Here is a 25386-nt window from a genome sequence, read left to right as displayed (position 1 = left end):
TCACTGCAAACAGCATCAGTTTGGCACATTGGGCACTACACTCACAGAAAACTCAGCTCTTTATTTACTCTTTAGTTACTTGAACATGTATGCCCCTCTAAGATGACAGAAAACAGAGTTGAATAGATTTAACAATTAGTGGCAACTCTGAAGGTCAATGGTTTCAGAATATTATGATTAGAAGTAACTCAGACCTACTGAGACAATGGTTTAAGCATTACCGAAGGCACCATTTGCAATGAGTATTATCAATCAATAACATGGCACTGAACAAAGGATCTGAAGTTTTGCAAAAACTGAATAACATTTCTGAATATTGTTTTCAGCTCTTACAGGCAGATACTGTGGACATCTGTCATTGTAGCTCCACATGTTGGCAAGTCTCATATGGAAAAGCATGCAGGTATGCACCTAGATATCAAGAGTATCAAACAATATATCAGATAACCATGAAAACTCGCTATTAGCCCCTAAGGGTAGTATCTAGACTGCCATTTAGGGTGTACACAAAGAATGTTTATGAGCATAATTTATGTTCAAAGGTACTGATTTTATGCTAATTTGCATATGTATTGGTTGCACTAACATCCTCACAAGGAGGTGTCCTCAAGGATCATCAGCAAGGACCACTGATGTAAACCAAGTGGAAAAGCATGTGAAAATAGATTCTCAATGCAAAACATTTACTTATGAGCCAAAGACATATACTGTGATAAATGCCATCAGTAACTAGAGTGAGAAAATAATTCTGCAACATCTTTTTCATTTTTATATTTTTTCCATTTGGAAAGACATTTCTAATTATGAATGTTTATTATAAAGTCTTTTTTTATGTGCAATAGAATATTCAATGGATGCACACAAGTACCTTCCTACATTGTAGTCTTCGAGGCCAAGATAACGATTATCAAATATTTTTTCATTAGCATGACTCATGCTAATATTTATTTAAAACAGAATATATTATCTATATTTTGTCCACGTAAATGGAAATATGGCTTTTAACAAAAAAAAGATGTAAAATCTCAAAACTTAAAAATGTATTCAGATATAAATCTTCAAGAGTCACATTTCTTTCTACTTTATATAGTACCAAAAAATAATATAACAAAAATAGGACAAAAGTCAATGGGCCATCTTTCCAACCATTTCATTCACTTAAAATAAATAAAAAACAATCACATAAAACACCATCTATTACAAACATGAAGGATCCACGCAGAAATCAATCTGCAAGAAATGTAAAATACAATTTTAGATCACTTAATACACAAAGCCTTCAGGTTTATTCGTTTTGTTTTTAAATCGCCTTCGTTTTCATCTTTTCCTGTAAAGTTCAAACTGAACATCCTCTGTTGTCAACTAGGAAGAGTTTGGTCCTCGAGTAATTGCTGGTTCAAGCATAACATAGGTCTCTTAAAAAAATATTTCATTCTTCTTTTGGTGCATTAGTTGCAGGAGTCAGACTGGGTCCATTCAACCTAGAAGCTTGAGCAGATAAAGCAGACACAGTATTTGTATGATTGTTTGCTTTTCTAGAATTTGGCATGTTGTCCCTTTGCAGGCATTCTCTTATAACAATCAAGATTTGTATATCTAACATGCAGCTTTTATTGTATGTGCTATTACCCTGTTATGATCAAGTGCCTACTTATAGATACAATGACTATTTCAAAAGCTAACTGCAACAATAAAATGTAACATGTAAACAGCTGAAATTCAGCAAAATTACAACAAAGCTGTCATATGTAGTCATATCACTCTTCGCCTAAATGTTCCATTTTGTAAATGCTTTTCGAATTGTGTGTTTATTCATTCAAGTAAAGTGCCTCCTATGATTAAAAAATATTAGGGCCATGATCGCAAAATATTTGTGATGAAGTAAATGCGTGAAACACTTTCGTATCTATATTGTAAGTAAGTCTTTTCAGATGCAGTATGTATAGTTTAACAAATCAAGCAATGTTTTAGGATACTATTTTTCATCTTTGAGTTAATTAAAGGCAAACTCTCACAGTTATGTAAGTCAATATTTTAAAGAAAGAGGTTAGGTTAACATAATTAGGCAAATCTTTTCCTTGTTGTGAAAATTGGTCAAAATTAAGTTGAGAAAGTTATTAAAAATATATTGTTACATTTGGTGTCAGGGTCAACATTTAGGTGCTGCAGTAGCTGTGGTCAATTCTTGTGCCAAGGAGAGTCTATTATTGCCAGGTCGCCTAAAATCACATACTGCACTGTCATAAGCAAGCAGTTTGCATTCCCAATGCCCCATTCGTTCTGTTTTGTACAGAACCTGCACCTCCAATGACTTCCTGGGTTTATGCTTTGGACCTATGTTCAACAATTTTTCATTATATAGTATGTATGATACACCAAAAAAATAATGTACATTTATTCTTTTATAACAAGTCATGCTTAAAAAAATAACTTTGTTTTCCTTTCTTTCTCTGATTCTTAGTTTCTTTTGAAACCGGGAGGTAGACATATGACACAAAACATTCTGAGAATTTACAAAGGCCCACATTAAAAATTATGGAAAAGAGAGGTGAATGAGGAGATCATGAATCCAATCCAAAGAAAAACCTGCATATCTCAATAGATCCAATTCTTGCAAAGCCATTTAGTACCAGGATCTGACAATGTGGGTGTATGGGAGGACAACAGTATTTAAGAATGCTGGGACAACGATGTTTGCAAAGTGTGTAGTCCAGTACTCAAAAGGTTTCAGAGTCTGAATCATTTTCATTACATCCATCCTCTGGTCCTACATTGTTGCTTAGGGGTTTGCTGCATGAATTTATACTGCTCCCACTACTGGGGTCAAGGTAGATTGATGTTCTACTTAAATTGTCTTTTTTAAAACAAATAAAGTTGAAAGATGTCATTGTGCTGGAAGGAGAAAAAGGCATCATAGTTGCCAAAATGAGTGCCAAGCAGTCTGCCACGTCTTTGTTAGGAGCGCAAGCCAGGGCCGGTGTGTGACCTGAGCACAAATGCAGACAAAGCAACGGTTAGTACGAAAGGAACTGTAAAGGGATACAAGCATTTTACTAATACATCTCTGCAGGGCTTAACATAGAAGAGATGTATATGGCTGAAGTTTATGCTAGGTAGAAATAATTAATTTTAAAGAAGGCATGCTAGGGGTAGTGAAAGGATGCAAGGAAGGACAAAATGTATATGAAAAGTGCCAAGCAACATGGTCACATATAAGCAGTCTTGGGACATTTTAGGCAGCTTACAAACTCACAAAATCAATGTAAACACATAGATCACCATTAGAATTAAACAATTTATCACACATTTACATAAATACAAGCAGGTGGGGCACTCATGCACATCTTGGTTAATTTAAAAAACTAAATCTAATTTTAAGAAAAATTGCTTTTCTTTGAGGCTGAAATACTACATTAATTTGATTGCAAAGTTTCCTTGGCTTTACAAATATCCATTTGGCAAATTTTTAGGGGTTTGCAGCCACCATATGTCATCCTAAACAAAAATGAAAATGAAGTACTAAGCTATTGAAATTTTAAATAGAGTGCTATCCCACTGCAAGGATGGGGAGGACATTGCATTATTTCATAGAATTAAAGTTGGCAAAGTAGTACATCTTATTCAGTAGTCCTAAACTACAGACTTCTCTTTCGTTGTGATTCTGTCTTCAATTCCGCAAATAACCGCTCAGCTTACTTGTGACACTTCATAGCTTTCTCTCAACAGATTACCACCTATGTGCTGGAAGGTCTCTGGAACAACTGAGTAAGTTGGAACTAAACAACCCTTCTCAAATTCGTCATATCCTGGCTAGCCTGAAACACATTCTGGTGGTACTGTAACGTTTTGGTTTCAAATCTTTGATGTTAGGGGAGTAAATAATCATGGATAATTGCATCTTCTGGTGAATGTCGAACTCTTTGACTGCGGTCTCCTTTTTCACAGTAGAGGTGCCATATAAACTTGAACTGATGGCTTCACCGCAAGTGGTGAATTCCTCTAACAAGATTGGGCAGTTGTAAACCCTTGATATAGTTAAACGGCTAGGATTTCTGAGACTTTAGGAGCCCAAGAATACCCAGTCACAGGATTCTTACTGGTCAAACTCCCAGTTCTGGACAGTGCTCAAGACAGTGTTTTAAGAAATTCATAAGGAAAACATAAATTGATCAGTAAATTATATGGCTCACTGTTTTTCAAAGGTGCTCCCTACTTATGGTAGGCTCTCACACAGACATTCTGGTTTACTGGCTAATATGTACAGTAAGCTCTATCGAAGGATGTTAGAAATGTGAATTTCATTTTAATGTTTTTCATAATCCCATGAATTTTACAAAGGTTATTTACATCACTAACTTGATGAGACGGATTAATTTGTAACAAAGAAGGTGTGTTTTAAAGTTCCTGTGATGAATGGAAACAATTTATGGAGACATCACTTATAAAATGCATTGCAGGAATCTACAACATTTTAGTATGACTTATACACAGTGGTATTCTATGGCGGAGGCTGTCCATCCAATCTGTTTTAATATAATCAGCTCACCTGCGTTAATGTATTGATTCAATGAAGTTACATTAAATATATTTTGAGAGGCATAACATGTTTTACAGGCAAAAGCACAACGGAGAAAAGTAAAGCAATCCACTGTTCGAAGCAGGAGAAGGTTAGACTCAAAGGGTCAGGGCTATGTTTTGTGGGTGTCATTTTTCCACGTTTTGGTGCATTGCTGTTTTTTTAGGTAAAGATAATCATTTTTTTATTTGAATCTGTCAGATAGAAACCAAATAAAATCCATGCTAAAGTGTTAAGCACATCAACAAGGAAAATATAAGTTGTACAACCATTTTACACAATAAACCACCACTTATCTGACATAAAAAACTCAAGCAGTCTTAAATCTATCCACTGAGCCAAGACTAAATAAGAGAGGGGAGTGGAGGGAGATAAAACCACTCTATTGTTTTCCAAATCTCCATAGTGGGAATGACCTCCCAATGCACATAGTATCTTGAACAACAGATGCTACCACGGTACAGAGGACCAAGCTGCAAATCACATGTTGGGAAATTCCATCTTACAGCACAATTGGACTTGCTTTTCTGTTTGAGTTTGCAGGGAAGCAGATGGTAGCCTCAGCATCTGAGGAGAGGTCTCACTCAGCTGTGACACCCTCATCCACACCAGGTACATGAACAAAGCCTCAAAGCCACCCAGCACAAATCCATGATTAAACAGCTGCAGTTCTACCCACTAAATGTTGGTAATAAACTAATGCCAAAATGAAATGGGTGTGCGCTATTTGTCACAAGGAGGTAATATATCCACAGTTAAAACTTGGTGAGGACTAGATGCAGGACAGATATATATGAATATTTAAAGCCACAGAATTGTTTTTAAATGACTGTAAATGTCAATGACTCACAATGACACACTGCATAATTAAACCTTTATTGCGAAGACCCACTATATGGTCCTAGGGAAGCAAAACGGCAAAATGAGGCCAATTTCTATTAAGGGCAAAATAGTCACAAGGGTTAGTAAGTTTCCCTACCTAGATATAACCTTTGAGTCTAGAAATTGTCAGCTGCAAGCCTATACAGCCCCTGTTGGAGGTTTACAGGCCTAAGTGTTTGCCAGTTTTGACCTACGGTGCTGCCATAAATGGATATTGGGACTGCTCAAAACTTCAACAGGAGGAGAACCGTTTCTGTAGGAGACTGTTGGGTCTTAGCCAAGTAGTTCACAATTCTTTCTTCATGAAGAATTGGGTTTATCATTTGTAGAGGATAACATCCAAGTTGTTCTGCTCCTCTTATGGTTGGCAGTCTGCAACAATCCACATATGTCCCTTAATTGAGAAGTAATCTTATATGGATTGAACTGTGATAAAGGGCTGAAGATCCCATGGTTAGGTCATATAAAGAGCACTGCCCAGGCTTTGGGCGGGCCTGATCTGTTCTCTTCTCCCCACAGGTTGGGCAAGGATGAGAGGGGCAAGGTTAAGGCATTATTTAAGTGCCCTTCCTCTGATACTAGGGAGTTAGGTGCTATGGCCAGACCAACAATAAGAGAATATTTAGACGTAGTAAATGTCTAGAAATGCTCATTGCTAACCAAGTTTCGGGTTGGCTCAATTCGAAGCTATCTCTGCTTGCCAACTGGCCACTGTGGTCCTAAAAGCATATTAGTATGCGCCTGTGACAACTCTTCTCTACAGACACTAGAGCACGTTTAACTCTTTTTGCTGCTACTACGAGCCTTTTAGGCACACTTATTTATTGCCTATTCTTAAAGCTTGTGGGTTTCAGCAATATAGACTGGCTTTTTACTTTCTTTATATGTTGTCTGAGCCAGCAGTTTGTTATAAAGTGGGAGGATTCTTAAAATGTGCCCTGAGTTGGCGTAATTCCATGGACATTTAGGTACTTTTATGTCTGTATTTTAATATCGGTTATTTATGGTCTCCATGGGATTTTAAGAAGTGATGTTTTACTATTGAATTTTATATGGATGTCATTATGCATTTATGTATGTTTGTGTCTTTTATGGCCAAATTCTGGCCGAATGGAGATTGTTTCTGATTCTGCATAATTAACCAGTAGCCCACCTAGGAACCATTTATCACAGAGCAAGTATCCAGGAATATGAAGGTGTAGAGGGCACAAAGGTACCTAAAAATAAATATGCTCCAATAGGCCAGGAGTGGGCATTCACGTGTAAGGTACCCTGGAAAGTATGTGCATACCCACAAACTCACAAGGTTGTGAATATTTACAATATTTTTCTTGGGCCACTCCTCCTCAGAAACAGTTGGAGATTCACTCCTTCCCTGAGTGAGAGGAATCTGGGAACACACCTATAATTGATAATTGGAAAATGGCAATAGTCCCAACTTCCCATGAGTGCTCCATGATAGTTTTGAGAATTCTAAAACAGTTAGAAACATAGGGGAAACCCTACAGGAATACATTTTTTGTTGTTTTGAGAATCAAATCGATTGTCTTTCTAAATATAAGATCATATGAACCTGACCATTTTTGAAGACTATGAGACCAATGTTAGGCTGAACAAGAAGACCTTAAAGTACAGTATCTTAGGCCCATCTTGCAGTTCATATATCAACAGTGAGGTAGCTGAAGAGAAACAATATGTGTTCTACATATGTTATGACACAATAAATAGAGTGCACACATTTATCACTGATGTATTCTCTAGGCACTAAAAGACAGGATCATCCAAACAACATACATTATTTCAAGTAGGGAGAGATGATCAACAGTAGAACAACTTTTTATGAGTTGGGCTGCCAAGACTAAGAAATCTTGGCACTCTTAATGATATTTCTTAAGTTTTAGCACCATTCAGTTTTAGAGGCAAGAAGACTGTGGAGCCCTTACTTTGTAGTATAAGGAGACTCTCCTGTAGAAGAAGGCTGGGACAACAATAAGCATTTCTTGATATTGAATGTTTTAAACCTCTCTTGTACCAGTAGTAAGCTGAGCACTCAGAGGGCTGGGAAACCTTTTCTCTCATTCTTAAGTGCAACCCTTTTCAGCAGGCCTCCGAATACAAATGTTGCAAATTTTGCATTATGTGTTGTTGAACGCCTAGATATGCACTGTAGGTACAATCTTGCTTTGAGAGAACTAAGATGATAATGGATCGGTCTTGAGGACAAAAACACAAGAATTTGAAGATTTTTCTGGGCATGAACTGATCGTGACATTGGTAGTCTGTGGAGCCAATGTGAGTTTGGAGACAGAAAATGTTTTGCCTTGATTACTTATATCAGAGTTGCAATTAACTTTAGTGTTCAAATATTTGTTAGTTACAGTGCAGAATAGCCACCAACAACCATGCTTTCTGTGATTCATCTTTAGAACGGTAGTGATCAACCATTTTTATTGAAAGAAGGCAATTGGGAGAATTGGGCAAGATTTAAAAACTAAGCTGCATATTGGCAGCATATTGGCAGCATAGTTAATAGAATGATTCTCAGCCAATGAATCCGCTTCACAAGTAGAGCTTAAAAAATGTTTAAAAAGGGTGGAGATGGGTGAGCATCAGGCACCCTGCAATTCCCTAAATGAGGAGTGGATTGTTAGGGGTGCAATACCACCACCTGTGCCTGACTCCTCATAAAGGATCTTATGTCGTTCAATGTGCTGCTTGTAGAAGCAAAATCTGGATCTATCTAGCAAAGAGGCATAAACAACAGTGTCACCGGTCCCTGACAAATCCAGTGGGATGCGTGACACACACAGTTTCCTTATACCTTCAGTCTCTGAGAATCTAGGATTGCTTTGTTGACTGACTGATCCCTCGTTCTGAGGAAAAGCTCACTTGGACTAGGTCTAAGAGGTTGTTCCCCCAACAAATTGTTGCAGCTATCTGATAAAATCTGCTTCAACAGTTTTGCCTGAAAAGGATAAGGTACACAGTCCTACAATGTGTCATGCCAGTCAGGCTGGCTTGCATTTCTTTTTTAGGAGAGATGTAATGATAGCTCTTCTCCTAGGTGTTCCTTAGTGTTGTAGTGACATGGGAGAGAAGTACAATAGACTTGCAATTCTGGCAAACAAGTTACTTACCTTCGGTAATGCCTTTTCTGACAGAGACTCTAACCGCAGATTGCTCACCTTAGACTATTCCCAGGCATCAAATCGAACACAAAATCCATACTCTACCCTTTATACTTAAACATGTACAATGTATCATATAATTGAATTTAAGCTAAAGACACTCTGGCTGGATCAAAGGCAAAAATATATATACACATATATAGACACGTATTCAGAATTTAGAAAAGATCAGGGGGAATAATATCACATTTTTTTCTTTCATTGTTATTATTAAATTCTTTCCGGCATAATAGAAATTTATAGATCACATTTTTATATATATAATAAATTCAGAGAAGCAGTTCCAAAAGAAAAAACAATTCAAATCAATAATGTTGATGTACAGCAAAAAATTAGATAAATCACAAAATACAACTATAATGCAAAAAATAAGAAGACAGCGACAGGTTCCCAATCAGGAAAAGGCTAATCAATACATGCACTCATTCGTATCCAAAACACATTCATACAACATCACACGATCACACTACGCATCAAGGTACGGACCGACAATATATATGGGCCCCACCGACCAGGGACTCAGAGAGAGCCCTTGTAAATGTTCAAATAGATATATAGTGATGGTATCCAGGGTTTCTGAAGAACACAGTTTCAAAGTTCAATCGAGTAGAAGGGAGGATGGGGCCCTGTTCAAAGCGCTGACGCGCGTTTCGGTGAAACAACTCCTAATAGGGAGTACCACCTTCTTCAGGACGCAACAGACAGCACGAATGAGAAAGGGACCTGTGTACATACAGAGAGACTGTTCGGGGCATGTGCTTCCGAAATGAAGCTCCACAGAGAGCAAAAAAATTGCTCCTTACCGAAATCAAGGAATAGAAGATCTAAATATCTCAAGGAGTCAAATCATCAGAGCTATTAGCAGGGGAACCTTCAAAAAGGTTCAAACCTTTCGGACTAGACTCTGATATCAAGGCAAAACGCAGTATACAGCAGAAATGTCAGCTTAAAGGTTTAATTCGGATCAGGTCAGCGATAGAGATTACATACGCTTGGAGGATAGAAACAGCGTTGAGAATGGTCGACCGGCGTCTTAACAGAAATGGTCATAGAAAGTGATCACTTTGTATGACCATTTCTGTTAAGACGCCGGTCGACCATTCTCGACGCTGTTTCTATCCTCCAAGCGTATTTAATCTCTATCGCTGACCTGATATCAGAGTCTAGTCCGCTGAAACGGTTTTTCCCAAAAAGGTTTGAACCTTTTTGAAGGTTCCCCTGCTAATAGCTATTTTTTTGCTCTCTGTGGAACTTCATTTCGGAAGCACATGCCCGAACAGTCTTTCTGTATGTACACAGGTCCCTTTCTCATTCGTGCTGTCTGTTGCGTCCTGAAGAAGGTGGTACTCCCTATTAGGAGTTGTTTCACCGAAACGCGCGTCGGCGCTTTGAACAGGGCCCCATCCTCCCTTCTACTCGACTGAACTTTGAAACTGTGTTCTTCAGAAACCCTGGATACCATCACTATATATCTATTTGAACATTTACAAGGGCTCTCTCTGAGTCCCTGGTCGGTGGAGCCCATATATATTGTCGGTCCGTACCTTGATGCGTAGTGTGGTCGTGTGATGTTGTATGAATGTGTTTTGGATACGAATGAGTGCATGTATTGATTAGCCTTTTCCTGATTGGGAACCTGTCGCTGTCTTCTCCTTTTTTGCATTATAGTTGTGTTTTGTGATTTATCTAATGTTTTGCTGTACATCAACTTTATTGATTTGAATTGTTTTTTCTTTTGGAACTGCTTCTCTGAATTTATTATATATATAAAAATGTGATCTATATATTTCAATTATGCCGGAAAGAATTTAACAATAACAATAAAAGAAAAAAATGTGATAGTATTCCCCCTGATCTTTTCTAAATTCTGAATACGTGTCTATATATGTGTATTTATATTTTTCCCTTTGATCCAGCCATAGTGTCTTTAGCTTAAATTTAATTATATGATACATTGTAAATGTGTAAGTATAAAGGGTAGAGTATGGATTGTGTGTTCAATTTGATTTTCCCCTGACTCTCTACCTATATTAGTTTACTAGGGGTCCCCTTTGTTTATTGGTGTTATTCCCAGGCATCAACCTAGATCGGAAAAACTTTGAAGCAGTACCCCTGCATAAAGGGAGGTGGGGCCTACAGCTCTGAACTGATGCCGTCCGCATCATATTTGACGTGTGCAGGCCTGTATATCATTCCCACTGACATCAATTGCTTTCTCAACGCTTCCGCGGAGTCACAAAATCCAATTTGTTTTGAACAGTGTGCAAATACCTAAAGTGGGATCTTTTTAGGTGAAAGGGGCAGTTCACAGAATGGTGAGGATGGGCAAGTTGGTGAGGCATCTGCAGTTAGACAGTCTCAACCAAAACGTAAGTCACTTGTTCTTCTGATAGAGACTTCTAACTGTAGATACATTAGAATAGACACTAGAGCAGTACCTCCCAGGTGGTGAGTCTGTGAACTGGCTCAAACGAAAAAGTCCTGCAGGACCAAATGGGCAAAGTGCCTGTTACGCTGGACCTGGCTGTAAAAGAGAGTAGTTGTTTGTGAATATATGGAGGGATGCCCATGTCGCAGCCTGGCAAATATCCAGGACAGGTACTCCACATGCCAATGCAGTAGCAGCATCAGCTTTGGCTCTGGTTGAAATAGCCCACAAGCCTTCAGGCACCTGTTTTTTCACTAATGTTTAACAGATCCTAATGCAGAGTGATCCAGCAGGACATAGTGCATTTATGAACTGCTCTGCCTTTCTTTGCTCCCACAAACCTGATAAAGATCTGATCATCTACACTTTAATGTCAAGTCCAATCAATATAGAAACTCAGAGTCACCTTTGGTTCCAGGTGTTGGAGACACTCCTCTTCGTTAGAGTTGTGGGGTGGAGTGAAGAACGTTGGTAGGGTGATGATCTGACCATTGTGAAAAGGCGTCACCACCTTTGTTAAGAAGGAAACACAGAAACCAACTTGTCCAGATAAAAGGAAGTAATAAGGAGGGTGAACCGAGAGAGCCTGAAGCCTGCTCACACTCTGGGCCGATTTTTATAGCACTAAGAACACCGTCTTAAGGGTATGCAATCAGAGAGGACATCAGTGTATGGGTTCAAACATGGGAACATTTGAGTTAGGTCAAATTCAAGTTCCACTGGGGCATAACAAATTGCGAGGGAGAAACAAATGTTGAGGCCCTTTCAGAACATGCATGACTACTGGAGACTGAAACATGGAAGGCTGAATTAGAAATCGTAAGATAGCAGAAACAGTTGACAGATACCCTTTGACGGTGCCCAAAGCAAGACCTTGCCACGCCAAAGACAATACAAACAACGAAACCTCTGACAACTTTGTATGAAGTGGGTTGACCTGTTTGGTCACGAACCGAGCCACAAATATGTCCCAACAACAGGCATAGATAGACTTAGTAGAGAGACGCCTGGCTGCCAAAATAATATCTATGACCTTGGGAGGGAAGTCAAAAGTGCTCAACTGCCTCCACTCAATCTCAAAAGCATGGAGGTGGAGGGACCGTAGGCCCGGGTGCAGAACCCTGCCATGATGCTCTGATAGGGATCCTCTTGAAGGGGCAGCCTGATTGGATGATATTGTCAGGAGTTTGGGATACCAAACTCTCCTGGCCAAGCCCAGAGCCATCAGGATGACTTGGGCAGAGACGTTTTAAGGCATGGGAAAAGTTGGCTCTGGCTTTCTGGGGCCCCATGATAGAAAAATCTCTGTCCTGCAGTCTTGCCCTGATGACCCTGAATAATTCTTAAACAGTTTGTTTTGAATACCGTTTTCCTTGAATTTATTTTAATGTGGGTGATGCGTGAGATTCTTTTACAGACATTTTGCGGGGAAACGTTGTGTTTATGTTGCATGCAGCATCCATAAAGAAAAGTTTATATTAGATCAAAACAGGACCTCACAAATGAGAAATGAGAGGGTATCACAGAGATTATTTGCAGTAATATTAGTGAGCTGCTGCTGTGTTACAATATTGAAAACACGTCACTATCCCCAAATATCAGATGCAAACATATTTAGAATTTCGACGAGTGCGCCTGTGCAATGTCAGTGACCTCACCAAAGAGGGCATGAAAGAGGTGAAATTAGATCATAGATTCACAGCTGTCCTGAACAGGGGCCCCCAAAATATGTTTGACCCTGGGCCCCCAAAATCCTTAAGATGTCCCTGGACTTGGGCCCTGTAGGTCCTGATCTTCAGAACTCCGGGCAACTGTGGTATCACTGGAAAGGCACACAGGAGTCCTGAGTTCTATTCTATGCGGGATGCGTCTTCGAGTGAGACCCACTTTAGAAACCCATTGCGCAGAAGTGCTGACATTGCACGTTCAGGCGGTGGTGAACAGACTGAGCCAAGGTTCTCCCCATTCATAGAAGAGACCATGGGCCACCTCAGGATGTAACCACCATTTGTGATCCGCTAGGCATCGATGGCTGAGTTAGGCATCGATGGCTGAGTTTGTCCTCCGTGGCATTCAAGGATCCTGGCAGGTGCTGTGCCACCAGAAAAATCTCTTGGCACTCCAGACATGTCCCGAGGCACAGGACCCCTGTCACAAGATCCAAAAACTCACCCACCCTGATTCTTGCAGTACCACATGGCAGTGGTGTTGTCTGCAAACACCTGAACCAGCCTTCCTAGAGGGCAGACGGGCTTTCAACAGCAAGCAGGTGGCTTGCAACTCCAATGGGTTGAGGTAGAGCAGAGCCTCTGCAGGAAATCAGAGGCCTCGGAGCTCCACCTCCCATGGGTGGCCACCCCAGCCCACTAGAGATGTATCAGTTACCACTATTGGCTCTAGGCAGGGTAGGGAAAACATGCCACTGACCAAAAAAAGAGGTCCCTAAGCCACCACAGCAAGTCTTGTGCAGTCTTGTCTGAAATCTGGAATTATGCAGGGAGGTCTCATTGATGTTGCTGCCACTGGGACTTCAAAGCCTACATATACTACTTAGTAAACTTGACCAGCAGGATGCAGGAGGCCATCAGACCCAGCAACCTCACAGTGAACCTCCCTGAGACCAATGACCAAGGTCATAAAATCAGGTTCATTTCCAGAATGCCCTGGGCTCTGGGGGATAGGTGAGAAACCACACCATATCCAGAATGGGGCCAATGAAAGTGAGCATCTGTGAAGGAGTCAGGCATGACTTTGGCACATCTATAGTGAATCCCAGCGATGTGATGAGATATGCCGTAGTCTAGAGGTGGGTGGTTACTGCCTGGGGGTAGCCCGCCTTCAGCAGATAAGCTGCAATAATCGTCATCACTTTCATTATCAACCAAGGTACGCTGGTAAGGCAAACGGGAGCACAGTGAACTGGAAATTCTCCTGGTCCACCGTGAACCACAGGTATCACCTGTGGGCCTGAAGGATGGGAAAATGAAAATAAGATCCTGCAGGTCCAATGCCACCATTCAGTTTCATTTTTGGGATCGAGGGAAGACAAGACCAGAGCCAAGGTCTACATCTGGAATTTGTCCTTTTTCAGGAAGGTGTTGATCGGGGGAAGACCTAGAATAAGACAGAGCCCTCTGTCCTTTTTCGGCACCAGGAAGTAGGGGGAATAACAGCCAAGATCTTATTCTGGAGTCTGCATCATCTCTATGGCTCCTTTGGCCAAAAGAGGACTTGTGTAGGAAGGTGGAGGCCAAGAATGTCAGTGGCTCTACAGACTAGCATAGCAAACAAAGCAGTTTCGGTGGTGGCCAGGTGCAGTGTAGAAAACAAGACCGAGGCAGGGGAGGTGTCTAAACTACTCCGCTCCTGAAGCTTGTCATACCAGTTGTGTTCATGATATCCTAGATCGTAGTAATCTCTGACTTCATAAGTGTCATTACCTAAATCTGTACCAACAATGTCATGTATAAACTGTTCCCTGCTCTGAAGCAGCGACACTGTGTCAGTATCAAAAGTATGAGTGTGAGGAGCAAGCGTCATGCAGTATGGTGCAGCTCTGCTTCGGCATTGGACAGAACTATGGCTGGGACATCTGGCATTTCTGAAGTCAGCATAGGCATATGGCAGGCCTGACCCACTGTGGGAACAGTAACAGTATCGGGGGTGGACCCAGAGGGCACTAATGGTGCTGAGGGAGGTCTTGCTGGTGTGTCCAATTTGTGAAACCTCTCGATCCCATGAGGCTTGAAGGTACTCCACAGGGGGTCGATTGTGCAAACAGGCACATCATAGCCTCCTGGAACTCCTGAATTTGAGCAGGGATGTCAATGGGCCTGGGAAACGCCAGGTGGCGCATGGCAGTATCAGGGAGCTGCTCTGCCGAACGACTTTGGGAGCCGGTCCCGGAGATGTGGCGACCTCGCGGCTTGTTGTGGGACCTGGAATAGTGCAATGGGGAAGAACCCTGTTTTGACATTTTTGTTTTTATATGACTTACCTGAAGACCTAGATGGCGAGTCCTCTGGGGACAGGTCCCCGGATTGAGATCGAGAATTGCCCAGTCCCTGCAACTGTGACAGACGAGGAGCCTTGCGGTGTTGGGCAATTAAATGTTTTGCCTCCTACTCCCGGATGGCCTTTGGATGCATTCAGTTGTACTCATCACAGGTCGCGGATTTGTGAGATGACCCTAAGCACCACACACAGACCAAGTGGAGATCAAAGGCAGATATTTGCCTGTGACATTCTGCATAAGGCTTAAATCCGGTCGACCTGTTGGAAAACATGTCCCTAGCACATTATGAAGAATTTGCAAAAAACACAACGAAACTCGGAGAAAAAATATGTCTCAGAGAGATCAGGTGAGCTCCAGATCCGCATCAATAGGCACTCAAAGAAAGGAACTGATGTCAGCGCGCATGGCTGGTGTCTATAAAGGCCCACGTATGTCACATCCAACGCGGATTTTGTTGGTTGAGGAGCCATAGGCGCCACGACCCGCTGTGCAGGGGTACTACTTAAAAGCTTTTCTGGATCCAGTCTAATGCGTGGAGAATATTCTAAGGTGAGAAATCTGTGGTTATAAGTCTTTATAAGTATGGGTATATGCTATGATGGATCCAGGGATTTTGCTTCTACCAGTGAGAGTCTTGAGTTGTGGTGGTGTAAAATGGTCATTTTGGGGAAGGTCAGGACCGACAAGATGATGATTGGCCCAACAGCAAATTTATTTTTGGTAGGATTTCATTCAAATGACTAGGGATGCAAAGTTGATTTTGGATCTTTGCATGAATATCAAATACTTGATTAGCTACTGAACTTCGTATGCAGCTTATCCATACTTCTCCTTTGTACAGCATGACACCTGTGGGGAATTATAAAATAGAAGGCCTAGCACAAAGTACTCAATTCCTTTTTTTTCCTATTCTTCTTTGTCACTGCAATGTGATTATTTATTTTTGCTTGATCATATGCCTAAATAGAAATGGTGACCTATGGATAGATGGATGGCGTAAAGCTGCCTTAACTTTTTCATGGTGAATAAGGCCACTGGTTGCCTCTCCTGAAACAGTGTTGATTTGTCTTAATCCAGAGAGCAGTAATGGCACCATTGAGGGCTCAAGGAGATACCCGGTACCCTTCTCGAGATTTTCTGGTAAAGGGGCAAAGCGAGTTAACTGCTTGCTGCTATGTGACTTGGATCTTAAAAGCCTCAGCAAGTCCAACTCAGCCTTTCACCTTTCTCGGTTTCATATGTCGAGTAACATTAACCGAAGTAGGATTTATGGAACTTACAACCAGCAAAACTGAGGTAATCATTGTTTTTACTACTAATTGTAAACTCTCCGAAGACACCCAAAGGCCCTCCGCTGTCTCAGACCTTCAAGTGTCTTCTCTGTAATTCACTTATGTGCTGCCTTGGTGTGTGTTTTGCCCATCTACACACACACATACTCCACAGTGTGGATGCAGCTCTTGCTTTGAGTAGCCCCAAGGCACACCATGCCATGAGGATAGGAAAGGCTGTGGTAAGGATGATGAAGTGAGTTGGAAGCCAGAGGATGAAAGCTCTCAGCAGGGTCTGGGCCCGAGCACCCCGACAGATCAGGAATACAGAAAGATTTGAACATTGGACTCCTCCAAAGGATTCTAGGCTTGACCTTTCTATCCAGGAGGTATGATGCATAAAGGCATCTAGGGAATTGCTGCAGCCTCAAGTGGTCTGCACACTGACCTCTCTGTGGTTTTTGTTATCGAGTTTCGGTAAAGCTAGTAATTCATAAATAAAATGCAAATCGATTTTATGAATACATTTTGCATTGTAGGTTGAATAATAAAAATAATAAAACAGGACAGTAATAAAATACGTATACCTTTACTAGTACTAATAATAACAAACAAATAGAGGATCACAAATTAAGGAAAATAAAGTAAAAAAAGGAATTGAGAGGAAGGCAAGCAAGAGATGCTGGATATTTCTGTCCTGAGATAGCCTGCTCAAACGAAAAAGATTTAATAGCCGCCTAAAATCAGTACACTCCCAGAGGACCTGGGCTGAGCCAGCTCTTCGTCAGCATCAACCAGGCAATCGCTATGTCATTTAGTACCAAATCCTGGCATAACCTTGGCTGTTGCCTAGGAGGGCTAAGTCTAAACACAGTGCCTATTGTGGTTCTAGCCACTGAGAGAGCACATATTGAAATGATCTTTAGAATTACCTAACTTCCAGAATATAAAGACTTTTGTACCGTGAGTACACTAAAGTTAGTGTTTTTGAATGTTGTCTAAAATTACCCTTTAGGAGCTATTGTGCCTCAATATTTATGTTGACAAGTGTAACAATAACAAAAGTTGCCCCCAACCACTTCTAAGCTGTGACAATCTCTAATTGGGGAACAATTAACTCAATTTAATCAGGACACTGAAATTACTGAATAAAATTGTGTAAAATAAATAGGCATTATCAATAACACTATGAATACGTATTTATGACGGGTGCCATGTTTTTATGACTCATCCATGTGTTAATGAGGGCTATCGGGGAAGTCCCTGACTGTGGCATGTGAAGTTGCTATCCTGGAGGTGATGGGTAGCATGTCATCATAAATTAGGGATGGCCAAAACAAAATCAATCAACATTTAGGAATGCCTCATTCATGAAACTGGGGCGTAGACTAGCTTACAAAGGCTGCCAAAAATACATGAGTAAAACGTACAACAGCTTAGGAACTCCACTATAAAAATGCAAAGATGTGCAGAAAAACCTTGCGACAGATTATAAGGATGAGTTCCTAACTGCCTGGGCTAGATGTGGAAGAGCTCTGCCCAGTTGTCTAGTGTCCTGGTTTGAGCTGAGACCAGTCTAGGGAAGGGGACAAGGTCCTCTTGCCTTAAGTACACATGGGTGGCGTGTAGTACATTCTCTTTTGCTGGATATCAGCACTGGACAGCAACACCTTTGAACCAGTTAAACTCTCTGGTGGGAGGTCCTGGCCAGCTTGTTGGTTGCACAAGCAGGTTATGTATTAGTAACACCTTGACACACATTGGTAATAGTCAGTAGGTGAGGGGTGAAAGCTTCTTACTTGGACAGACTCCTGGTTAAACATTAATCCAAGTAAGGATAAATGGGGAACTTCTAAATCTTAAGGAATGCTGCTATGGCGAAGCATAAACTAGGTGAACGGTGAGCTTGATTTAATGATAAAAGGAAAGCATTGTGCTCTGAAATGGGAACCCAATATCAACAGGATGTAAGACAGCTTGCGCTGTTCAAGGTTTACATTGAACAATAGAAGAAAGGTAACATCTGGTTTAAAACTATTCCTACTTCAAAAGCAGTAAGAACGCACCACCTTCAACCCTAAGGTGTGAGCATGCTGCCACTGCCAAGATCTCCTACTAAATCACAGGCAGCAGAATTCCCTGTTCATTGTTCTTATATATGGATTATTCTCTTTGTGTGGCCTCTTGCCAAAGTCCCTAGGGGGCGTTTGAACCTGCCCAAGCTTCTGTTCCCTGCATTTTTATCTACAAGAGATTTGTGAGAAGCAAATCATGTTAAGGCCGTCATGGAAGAGGCGTGAAAAGTCTGCATGCGCGTCAGGGTACGCATGTTCTCTAGCCCCTTTCCGCTACAGGTTGTTAGTGACGAGAGGGCATGTACAGAGCTCAAGGGATCCTAGCAGGACAACTGCTAAGGTGTGCCCTGTCAGACCTGGCACCGCTCATGACCTTCAGATGAACAAAGAAGTGTCTAATGGACGAACGCACAGATGACCCATGGCAGGCGTCGATCAAGACCATGTCAGGGACAAAAGCAACAGTCATAGTCGCGGAACTGTTTGGAATGAGCTGGATTCCTCCCACCTGAAACGCACTGCGACCTTGCAATATAACTCATTACAAAGCACACACCACCTTGAAATGAGTTCCATTATCAGACAGACATAGTCCGATAAAATATCGAATCCTTTCTACACTGAAATGCAAAAACATGTTGCTCCAAGATAGCAATGAATTTTAAGAGCTCATTGGAAGGAGGTTGGTTAAACTTCAAAATGACTTACTGAACGAGTCTAGGGTTGTTATTCAACAAAACCTTATCCAAATGTATAAGAGCATGACTAGATAAATTTGGCATTTGGAAGGTATAATTGTACAGAGAAAGCAGCTTTAAACGTTGTATGTTTTTAAAGTCATTTGTCTTTAAATCATAATAGGTGATAGAAATATTTGTTTGAATCCCTCGCTAACCCAATGTACATTTTGCTCGTTAGGGTACAATGCACATTTTGGATTGCCACTCAACTCTGATAAAAGCATGCCCACAAACTCAGTGATGTTCCAAAGGAAACGCGTCACGTATGAACTGGTACGGATCAGACTCCTTCCTTCTTAAGGCTGTGAGGCACCCTTGAGGAACAGGGCATTGGATTGCCTGCCAGCATCTCAGATACACTGATGGAAATAGACATAGCCCCTGTGTAAATTATTAACCTGAATCTTGTGAGAAGAAAATGAACAGAATAAACAATAAGAGGGAGGGAGAAGAGAGGGGCTGTGTAAAACTCGACTCTGCAACTTTACTACAATCATGATTTCCTGCCCATGAATAGGGGAATCTACATTTTCACTCTGAGGCATAGAGGCTGGAGTTACGATGGAATCAGTGCAACAACTTTCAAGGCATGTACTTTCTAATGGTCTGACGCAAAGGTTTGAAACACTTAGCGTGTGACCATGACCAAATCCAACAATATAATAATGGCTGCTCTACAATCTTCAACAACAGCCCTATTTCTTGGGAGCCCCCAGACCATCTCCCCCTTCCACACTTGCCCCTTCTCCCTGGAGTATGGCGGATTTGTGTCTCTCGCCACAAGGAGACATCTCGCATATGTGTGATCGATGTAATATGTTGGACATCATGGCTTGATTGCCCCCAAGCCCCTGGACTCTTCATATGGGTAACCAATCTTTTCAAATTTGTATACCCTGGCATAAACAATTGCTGATAGTTTTTCCACGGCATATATGGCCTAAATCATACCCCACCACTGTTCTGCTGAGGGGTTTGTCGGTCTCTTCCACATTTGGGCTAGAGCTAAAACAAAGTGTGCTATCAATTTCCTCATTGGGGTGGTCAAAGGATATGTCGCTGTTTCTAGTGTTCCCTAATAAAATCATTGTGGGATTGAGCAGCAAAGAGATTCCAGTTAGTGGTCTGATGTGAGATATGTCTCCACAATAGGTTTGAATATGTGCACATAACTACCACATAGGTAGCAGAGTTTTCTTTTCTCCGCATCCCTTCCAGCAGCGATCTGTGCTTCCAAAAAATGCTTTCAGTCTGACTTGGTGCAGTTACCATGTGGTGAGTAATTTGAAAGCATTTTCTTTATGCTGGCTGCAGATGAAAGATTTAGCCGCTCTCTTCCACATTGTGGCCCAGGTGTCACTCGTTATTTCTACATTTCCCAGCTTTCCCAGCTTAGCTCCTACTTGTGTTTGGTTTGTAGTGCAGCCCTAAATATATCTCTAGAGCCACGTAATGCCTTAACATGATACATTGCTCATTAATAGGGTTTTTATGCGTGTGCACTTTCTCCTAGCTATAGAATGAATATTCATATTTCTGACCAAATTAGGGGCTGTATAGAGTTGGTATTTATATCTTGCCTCAAGTCCCAGACGCTGACTGACCTTTTCCCTCACTAAGCGGAGTTTGTCCCCCAAAAAGCGGTGATTGAGACTGGTTCCAGGACCAGAATCTCAAGTCAGTCGTGCCTGGGGGTAACTCAGGATTACAAAGCAGAGGTGTCAGTGGCGATGCAGAACGGAAGCAGCTTTTTTGCACATTATTTACTTCCAAAAAGTCAGTAAAGGGGATGTAGGTTGGAGCAGAGGCGGCTGGTGACTTTTGAAAGTGGTAGGGCGTGATGAGCAAGCGTGACTGGAATCGATTGTCATGAGGGTCCCTCACTGAACAAAATTTGAAACAGAGGACAAAATGGTACATTTTACTGCAAATCTGAATAATTGCACATTTGCTTTGCGGTATGTTGTTGTGCTGGTGACGTCTTCTATTTTTTTCATGCTGCTGTCTTGTGCGGCAATATTTAAATGTGATTTTTATTTTGTTGTATTGTAGTTTGTGCGCTGTGTTCTGTTTTGACTGTTCTTGTGATGTGCGATGTCATGTTTTAATTGTGGTCTTATGTTGCTTTGTGTATGTTACCGTGTTATATTTAGTGGTTTACTTTAGATAGGTCAATAAGCGCTGCTATACTTGCATCCGAAAGCAGCACATTCCTTTAAAGTTCCAGTCATAAACAACTATTTACCACTTTCTAAGGTAGTAAAATAGTGCTGCTGCAGCTCATCAACCACTCAAGGCACTAGTCGGCCCTAAAGTGGCAAAATGGATTTGCCTTATTTGCCACATAATCAGTCATTTGATGCAAAATGTGCAGACTTTAACAAAAAGAAATATTTGTAGCTCACAAGTTACAAAAAACACAGCAACATGTGTTGCTGCACAGTGGAAAATTTGACTGGTCAACTTTCTGTTGCTTTTTGCTGTATTTGAATGTGAAACTGATACTAAAGTGGTGAAACCCTTGCCCCTGGTGTGCCAACGTGTAAAAATGACATAATAATGAAGCAAGATTTTCACTAAATTATGCTGCAAAATATGCCTTTTCAGGCCACATAATTTAGCCATCCCTACCACATAATTTGGGTCTACATTGCCACACAATTCCAGTGACCCTGCAAATACCCAATGAAATATCTTAACTCAATTGCCTTTGCAATAATTGTCAATCACAGAGTGCCAACAGCTGTAAATTACGTCAATATTAGTTCTCCTGCTAGGAATAAATTGAACCTACTTGTAAAAAAAGCTCCCTCGCTCCCTCCCCTCCCCAACCGGCTCGTGTGTGAGGTTTGCAGCTACAAGGATATGAATTAGCCTATATGAAAGTGTTTTGCCCTAGCACCTCGTTTCAGTGGCAGCTTGAACGATTAACTGCTCTGACGCATCACGAAATCGTGCTAGGAGTTGCCTTTTTTAATGCAACATTGCTGTGGCCGTAATCTACGAGGAAAATCCCACAAATATAAATGTGCAACTGCAGGGACGATAGAAGTGGGGGAGGATGAAGGGAGCGAGGGCTGGGTAGGTTATGAAAAAAAAATAAAGACATCTCCAGACTAGGTATTTTGCCCAAAAAATGTGCACAGCAACGAAACAGGGCACAATGTGCAAAGCAGAGTAGCAAGTGTTCATGCCCGGAAACAAACAGCCAGAGAGCGAGATTGTATTGACAGGGAACAGACGAACGGCCACCTGGAGACTCAGACTGTGAGGTCACTCTCAGCGCTCGGCCCAAGTATATCTTCGGATTCTGGGCAAACCACTTAGCCTTCTGTTGCCTTAAAAAATCGGACCTTAAGTAATGTAGCAGGCGCTCCTGTAATGCGCGCCAATACCTTAGGGTTGTGTTTAACTTCAAACTCTCCTGCGTGAACACCACATGGCTGTTCAACTGCACCCAAATAAAAATACACAAAAAGTTAAGTGTATTAATTACCGCTTAAAATGAAAATAGGCACCTACCAGCCTGCATTCTTTAGAGACTACGCTGTAATAAACCTCAGCTTCAGATGCATAACGCTTTCAAAAGTGAAAGCACACTCGACTCCACGTGAGGAAAAGAATGAAGAGAGCAGCGAGCTGCACCCCTCCTACAGCCCGGCCTCTTTCGTGATGGCTTGTAATTGTTGCCACCCACTACCTCCTTCTCCCTCCCAGCCTGCCCCGCCCACTGCAATTGAAATGAATAGAGTTCTGCCAACTCCTCCCAGGGCTATTTTGTAATCGCCCGATAAGCAGCCTTATCCAAGGCATTCTAACTCGGCACACCCCCTGCCACGATGTCACTGCTGTAGCTTGTGCCTGCAGGTCGAAAGATGACCTCGCCCTGGCAGGCACATGTGCAGCAGGATGTCTGCAGTATTACAGAGCTGCCTCATTAAAAGTAACAAATAGAGCAGCCAGCAAGTAGAAATGTATTTTTGGCTGCTTCGTTTTTTACATTCATTTCTTACCTCTCCCCTCAGACTCAGAATGGCAGGGCAACGCCCCTTTTGCCCACTAGCACCAGCCGCCCCTGGGTTGGAGCATGGTAGGGCCCCTGTGCCTTGCTTTTTGGGGAAGTCAGATGAGATGTTGTATTGGAACCTTAGAATAGGCCTTCTCTACCTAACTTCCAAGGCTTATTATCAGGGTAAAAGTTCCAATCTAGAGCCAGATGGCTCTGAACGGCCTGGAGGTAAGCTTTAATGTTGGGAAGACCCAAGCCTCCCTCAGACGCAGCCCGATAAAAAGTTGTATTTGATTCTCTTGGTGCTCCACCGCACCACACAAAACGTAATATCTGTGCTTGAATTTGTGACAGTGTCATCTTTAGGAACTGCAATGGGAGTGTTTGGGCCAACTATAACAGCTTAGGCAAGAAGTTTATCTTTACACTGGTTATCCCACCCAGCCACAAAATCTCCAGCCTTCCCCATCTGCACTAATCCTTGTAATGTGTTTGAAGGAGAGAAGGAACGCTGCAGTCAAATGATGATCTGGTTGAGGATGAAAGCCGATTCCCCAAATATAGACTATCATTGATAGCCTAGGCATACTCTGCCTGTAAGATTGGACCCTGTGTGACATTGAGGGGGGCTACGACTTTCAGCCCCATTGATTTAGCATAGTTAACCCTGTACCCAGATACTTCTACAAACAGGATTAACTCGTCCCGTAATACTGATGTACGAGTTACTTAACTTAAAATATCCGCAGGCGTCAGACTGGATCCAGAATTTGTTTTGCAGCAGCACCCCTGTGCGCCGGGGGACGCCGCCACACGACCCCGCCCTGACATCGTCCACGTACGGGATGTCAGCGAGGCCATATAAGTCCCTCCCGGCGCGCTGACATCAGTTTTCTTCGGAGAAACTTTTCCGCGGTACAACGCGGAGCCACCAACAAAAAAACTGTGAAAGTATGGGACCAGTGTGCAATGGATAAAAGCCCATGAATAAAGAAGGAGGATGGTGCAAGACACCATCGAAAAGACAAAATTAGAAACTGCGCACATATAAGCTGTGAGAAAGAACCCCGCAAGCAAAGCAAAGACCCTTCCCGAGAGCAACAAGGGAAGAACATCTCAATAGTTAGAATAGTCTGACATTACCATGCAGAACATCGGACAGAAATAGACTGTCAATACCATGTAGAACTGTGTCACGTAGCAAGAACGGAGCACAATAGAACAATAGTCCACCGCAGGAAGGAATGAAATTGAAGACTGGCACTACCACTACAATAATGGAGATCTGAGACAGAGGTGAACAGATCCCCAAGGAAGACATCTGACGAGGAGACTAGAACCCTGAGCCAATAGAGAGGGCAGGTGGGAAGGAAGGTAGCAGGAGAAGAAAAGAAAATGAAGATGATTCTCCTGTTGAAGGATAAGCAAAAAGGATCATGTTGAATGTAGAAAACTTCCAAGAGGGAATCAGCCTTAATATGGAAACTCTGAAGGGACGCAACAATGTGAGCACCCGTTAGAGAAAACCAACGGCAACTGAAGAGGCCAGTGGAAAACTCCATTTTCCAGGCAACCAGAGCCCACCAGGCTAGCCCACGGAAGGAAGCCAGAGAGGCTACAGCCAAGGACAAAAGGCCAATAGGTAGAAACCAGCAATGTTTCTAGAATTGCAAGCTGGGACAAGAACCCCGTTAATTGCACACCCCGCCCCAAAAAGGGGAAAAAACAGGAGGAACAGTGACAATGTGAAGCACACAGATACAGGTCACCATAGAAACATACACAGAGCAAACAGCCACAGAGACCAGAAGGTGGCACATATAAAATAAGCACAAGCCCGCTCGACCAGGCAGCGGGAAGGCCAAAAGGAGAGTCAGCACATGAAATACGGATAAGCAGGGCGTAGATCTAGGACGACTGACAGTAGAAATGCTGTCCTGTATGTCCAGCTGATATCAAATAAGGTGAACTGCAAGAAGGAGGCACCTCCGAAGGAAGGAGCAGCAGAGTCACCAAAGTACTAAGGCGTAGAGATGCATAATTGCAGACCACACCCTCTGAATAGAAGGAGAGTAACCTCTGTCCAGAAAATAGATTGTCTAGGGACTGGAAACAACTCCAGTAAGTGGAACACGAAAGAGTGCTTTGTCAGAAATGCTGTATGCGTGACTGAATAGCTCCCTGAAACATGGAGACTTCAGA

The 25386-nt window shown here is 42.0% G+C and overlaps 1 protein-coding gene across 6 annotated transcripts in view; it reads right to left on the bottom strand.

Annotated features, from left to right (window-relative positions):
- Positions 1–758: 758 nt before the first annotated feature.
- The window catches only part of ANKRD44 (ankyrin repeat domain 44), a 744373-nt gene continuing 719745 nt past the window's right edge, over positions 759–25386 (bottom strand). For 4 of the 6 annotated variants that reach the window (XM_085648750.1, XM_085648751.1, XM_085648752.1 and 1 more), the window contains exon 28: positions 759–2986. In XM_085648750.1, the coding sequence (XP_085504876.1) occupies positions 2718–2986 (269 nt within the window). In that variant the 3' untranslated portion in view covers positions 759–2717. The remainder of the gene's footprint in view (positions 2987–25386) is intronic. The other 2 variants (XM_085648754.1, XM_085648755.1) reach the window with 2 other exon arrangements.

The sequence above is a fragment of the Triturus cristatus genome, chromosome 3_2 (assembly GCF_964204655.1).
Source record: "Triturus cristatus chromosome 3_2, aTriCri1.1, whole genome shotgun sequence".
NCBI classification, from domain to species: domain Eukaryota; kingdom Metazoa; phylum Chordata; class Amphibia; order Caudata; family Salamandridae; genus Triturus; species Triturus cristatus.
This window is presented reverse-complemented; position numbering and strand designations above follow the sequence as displayed.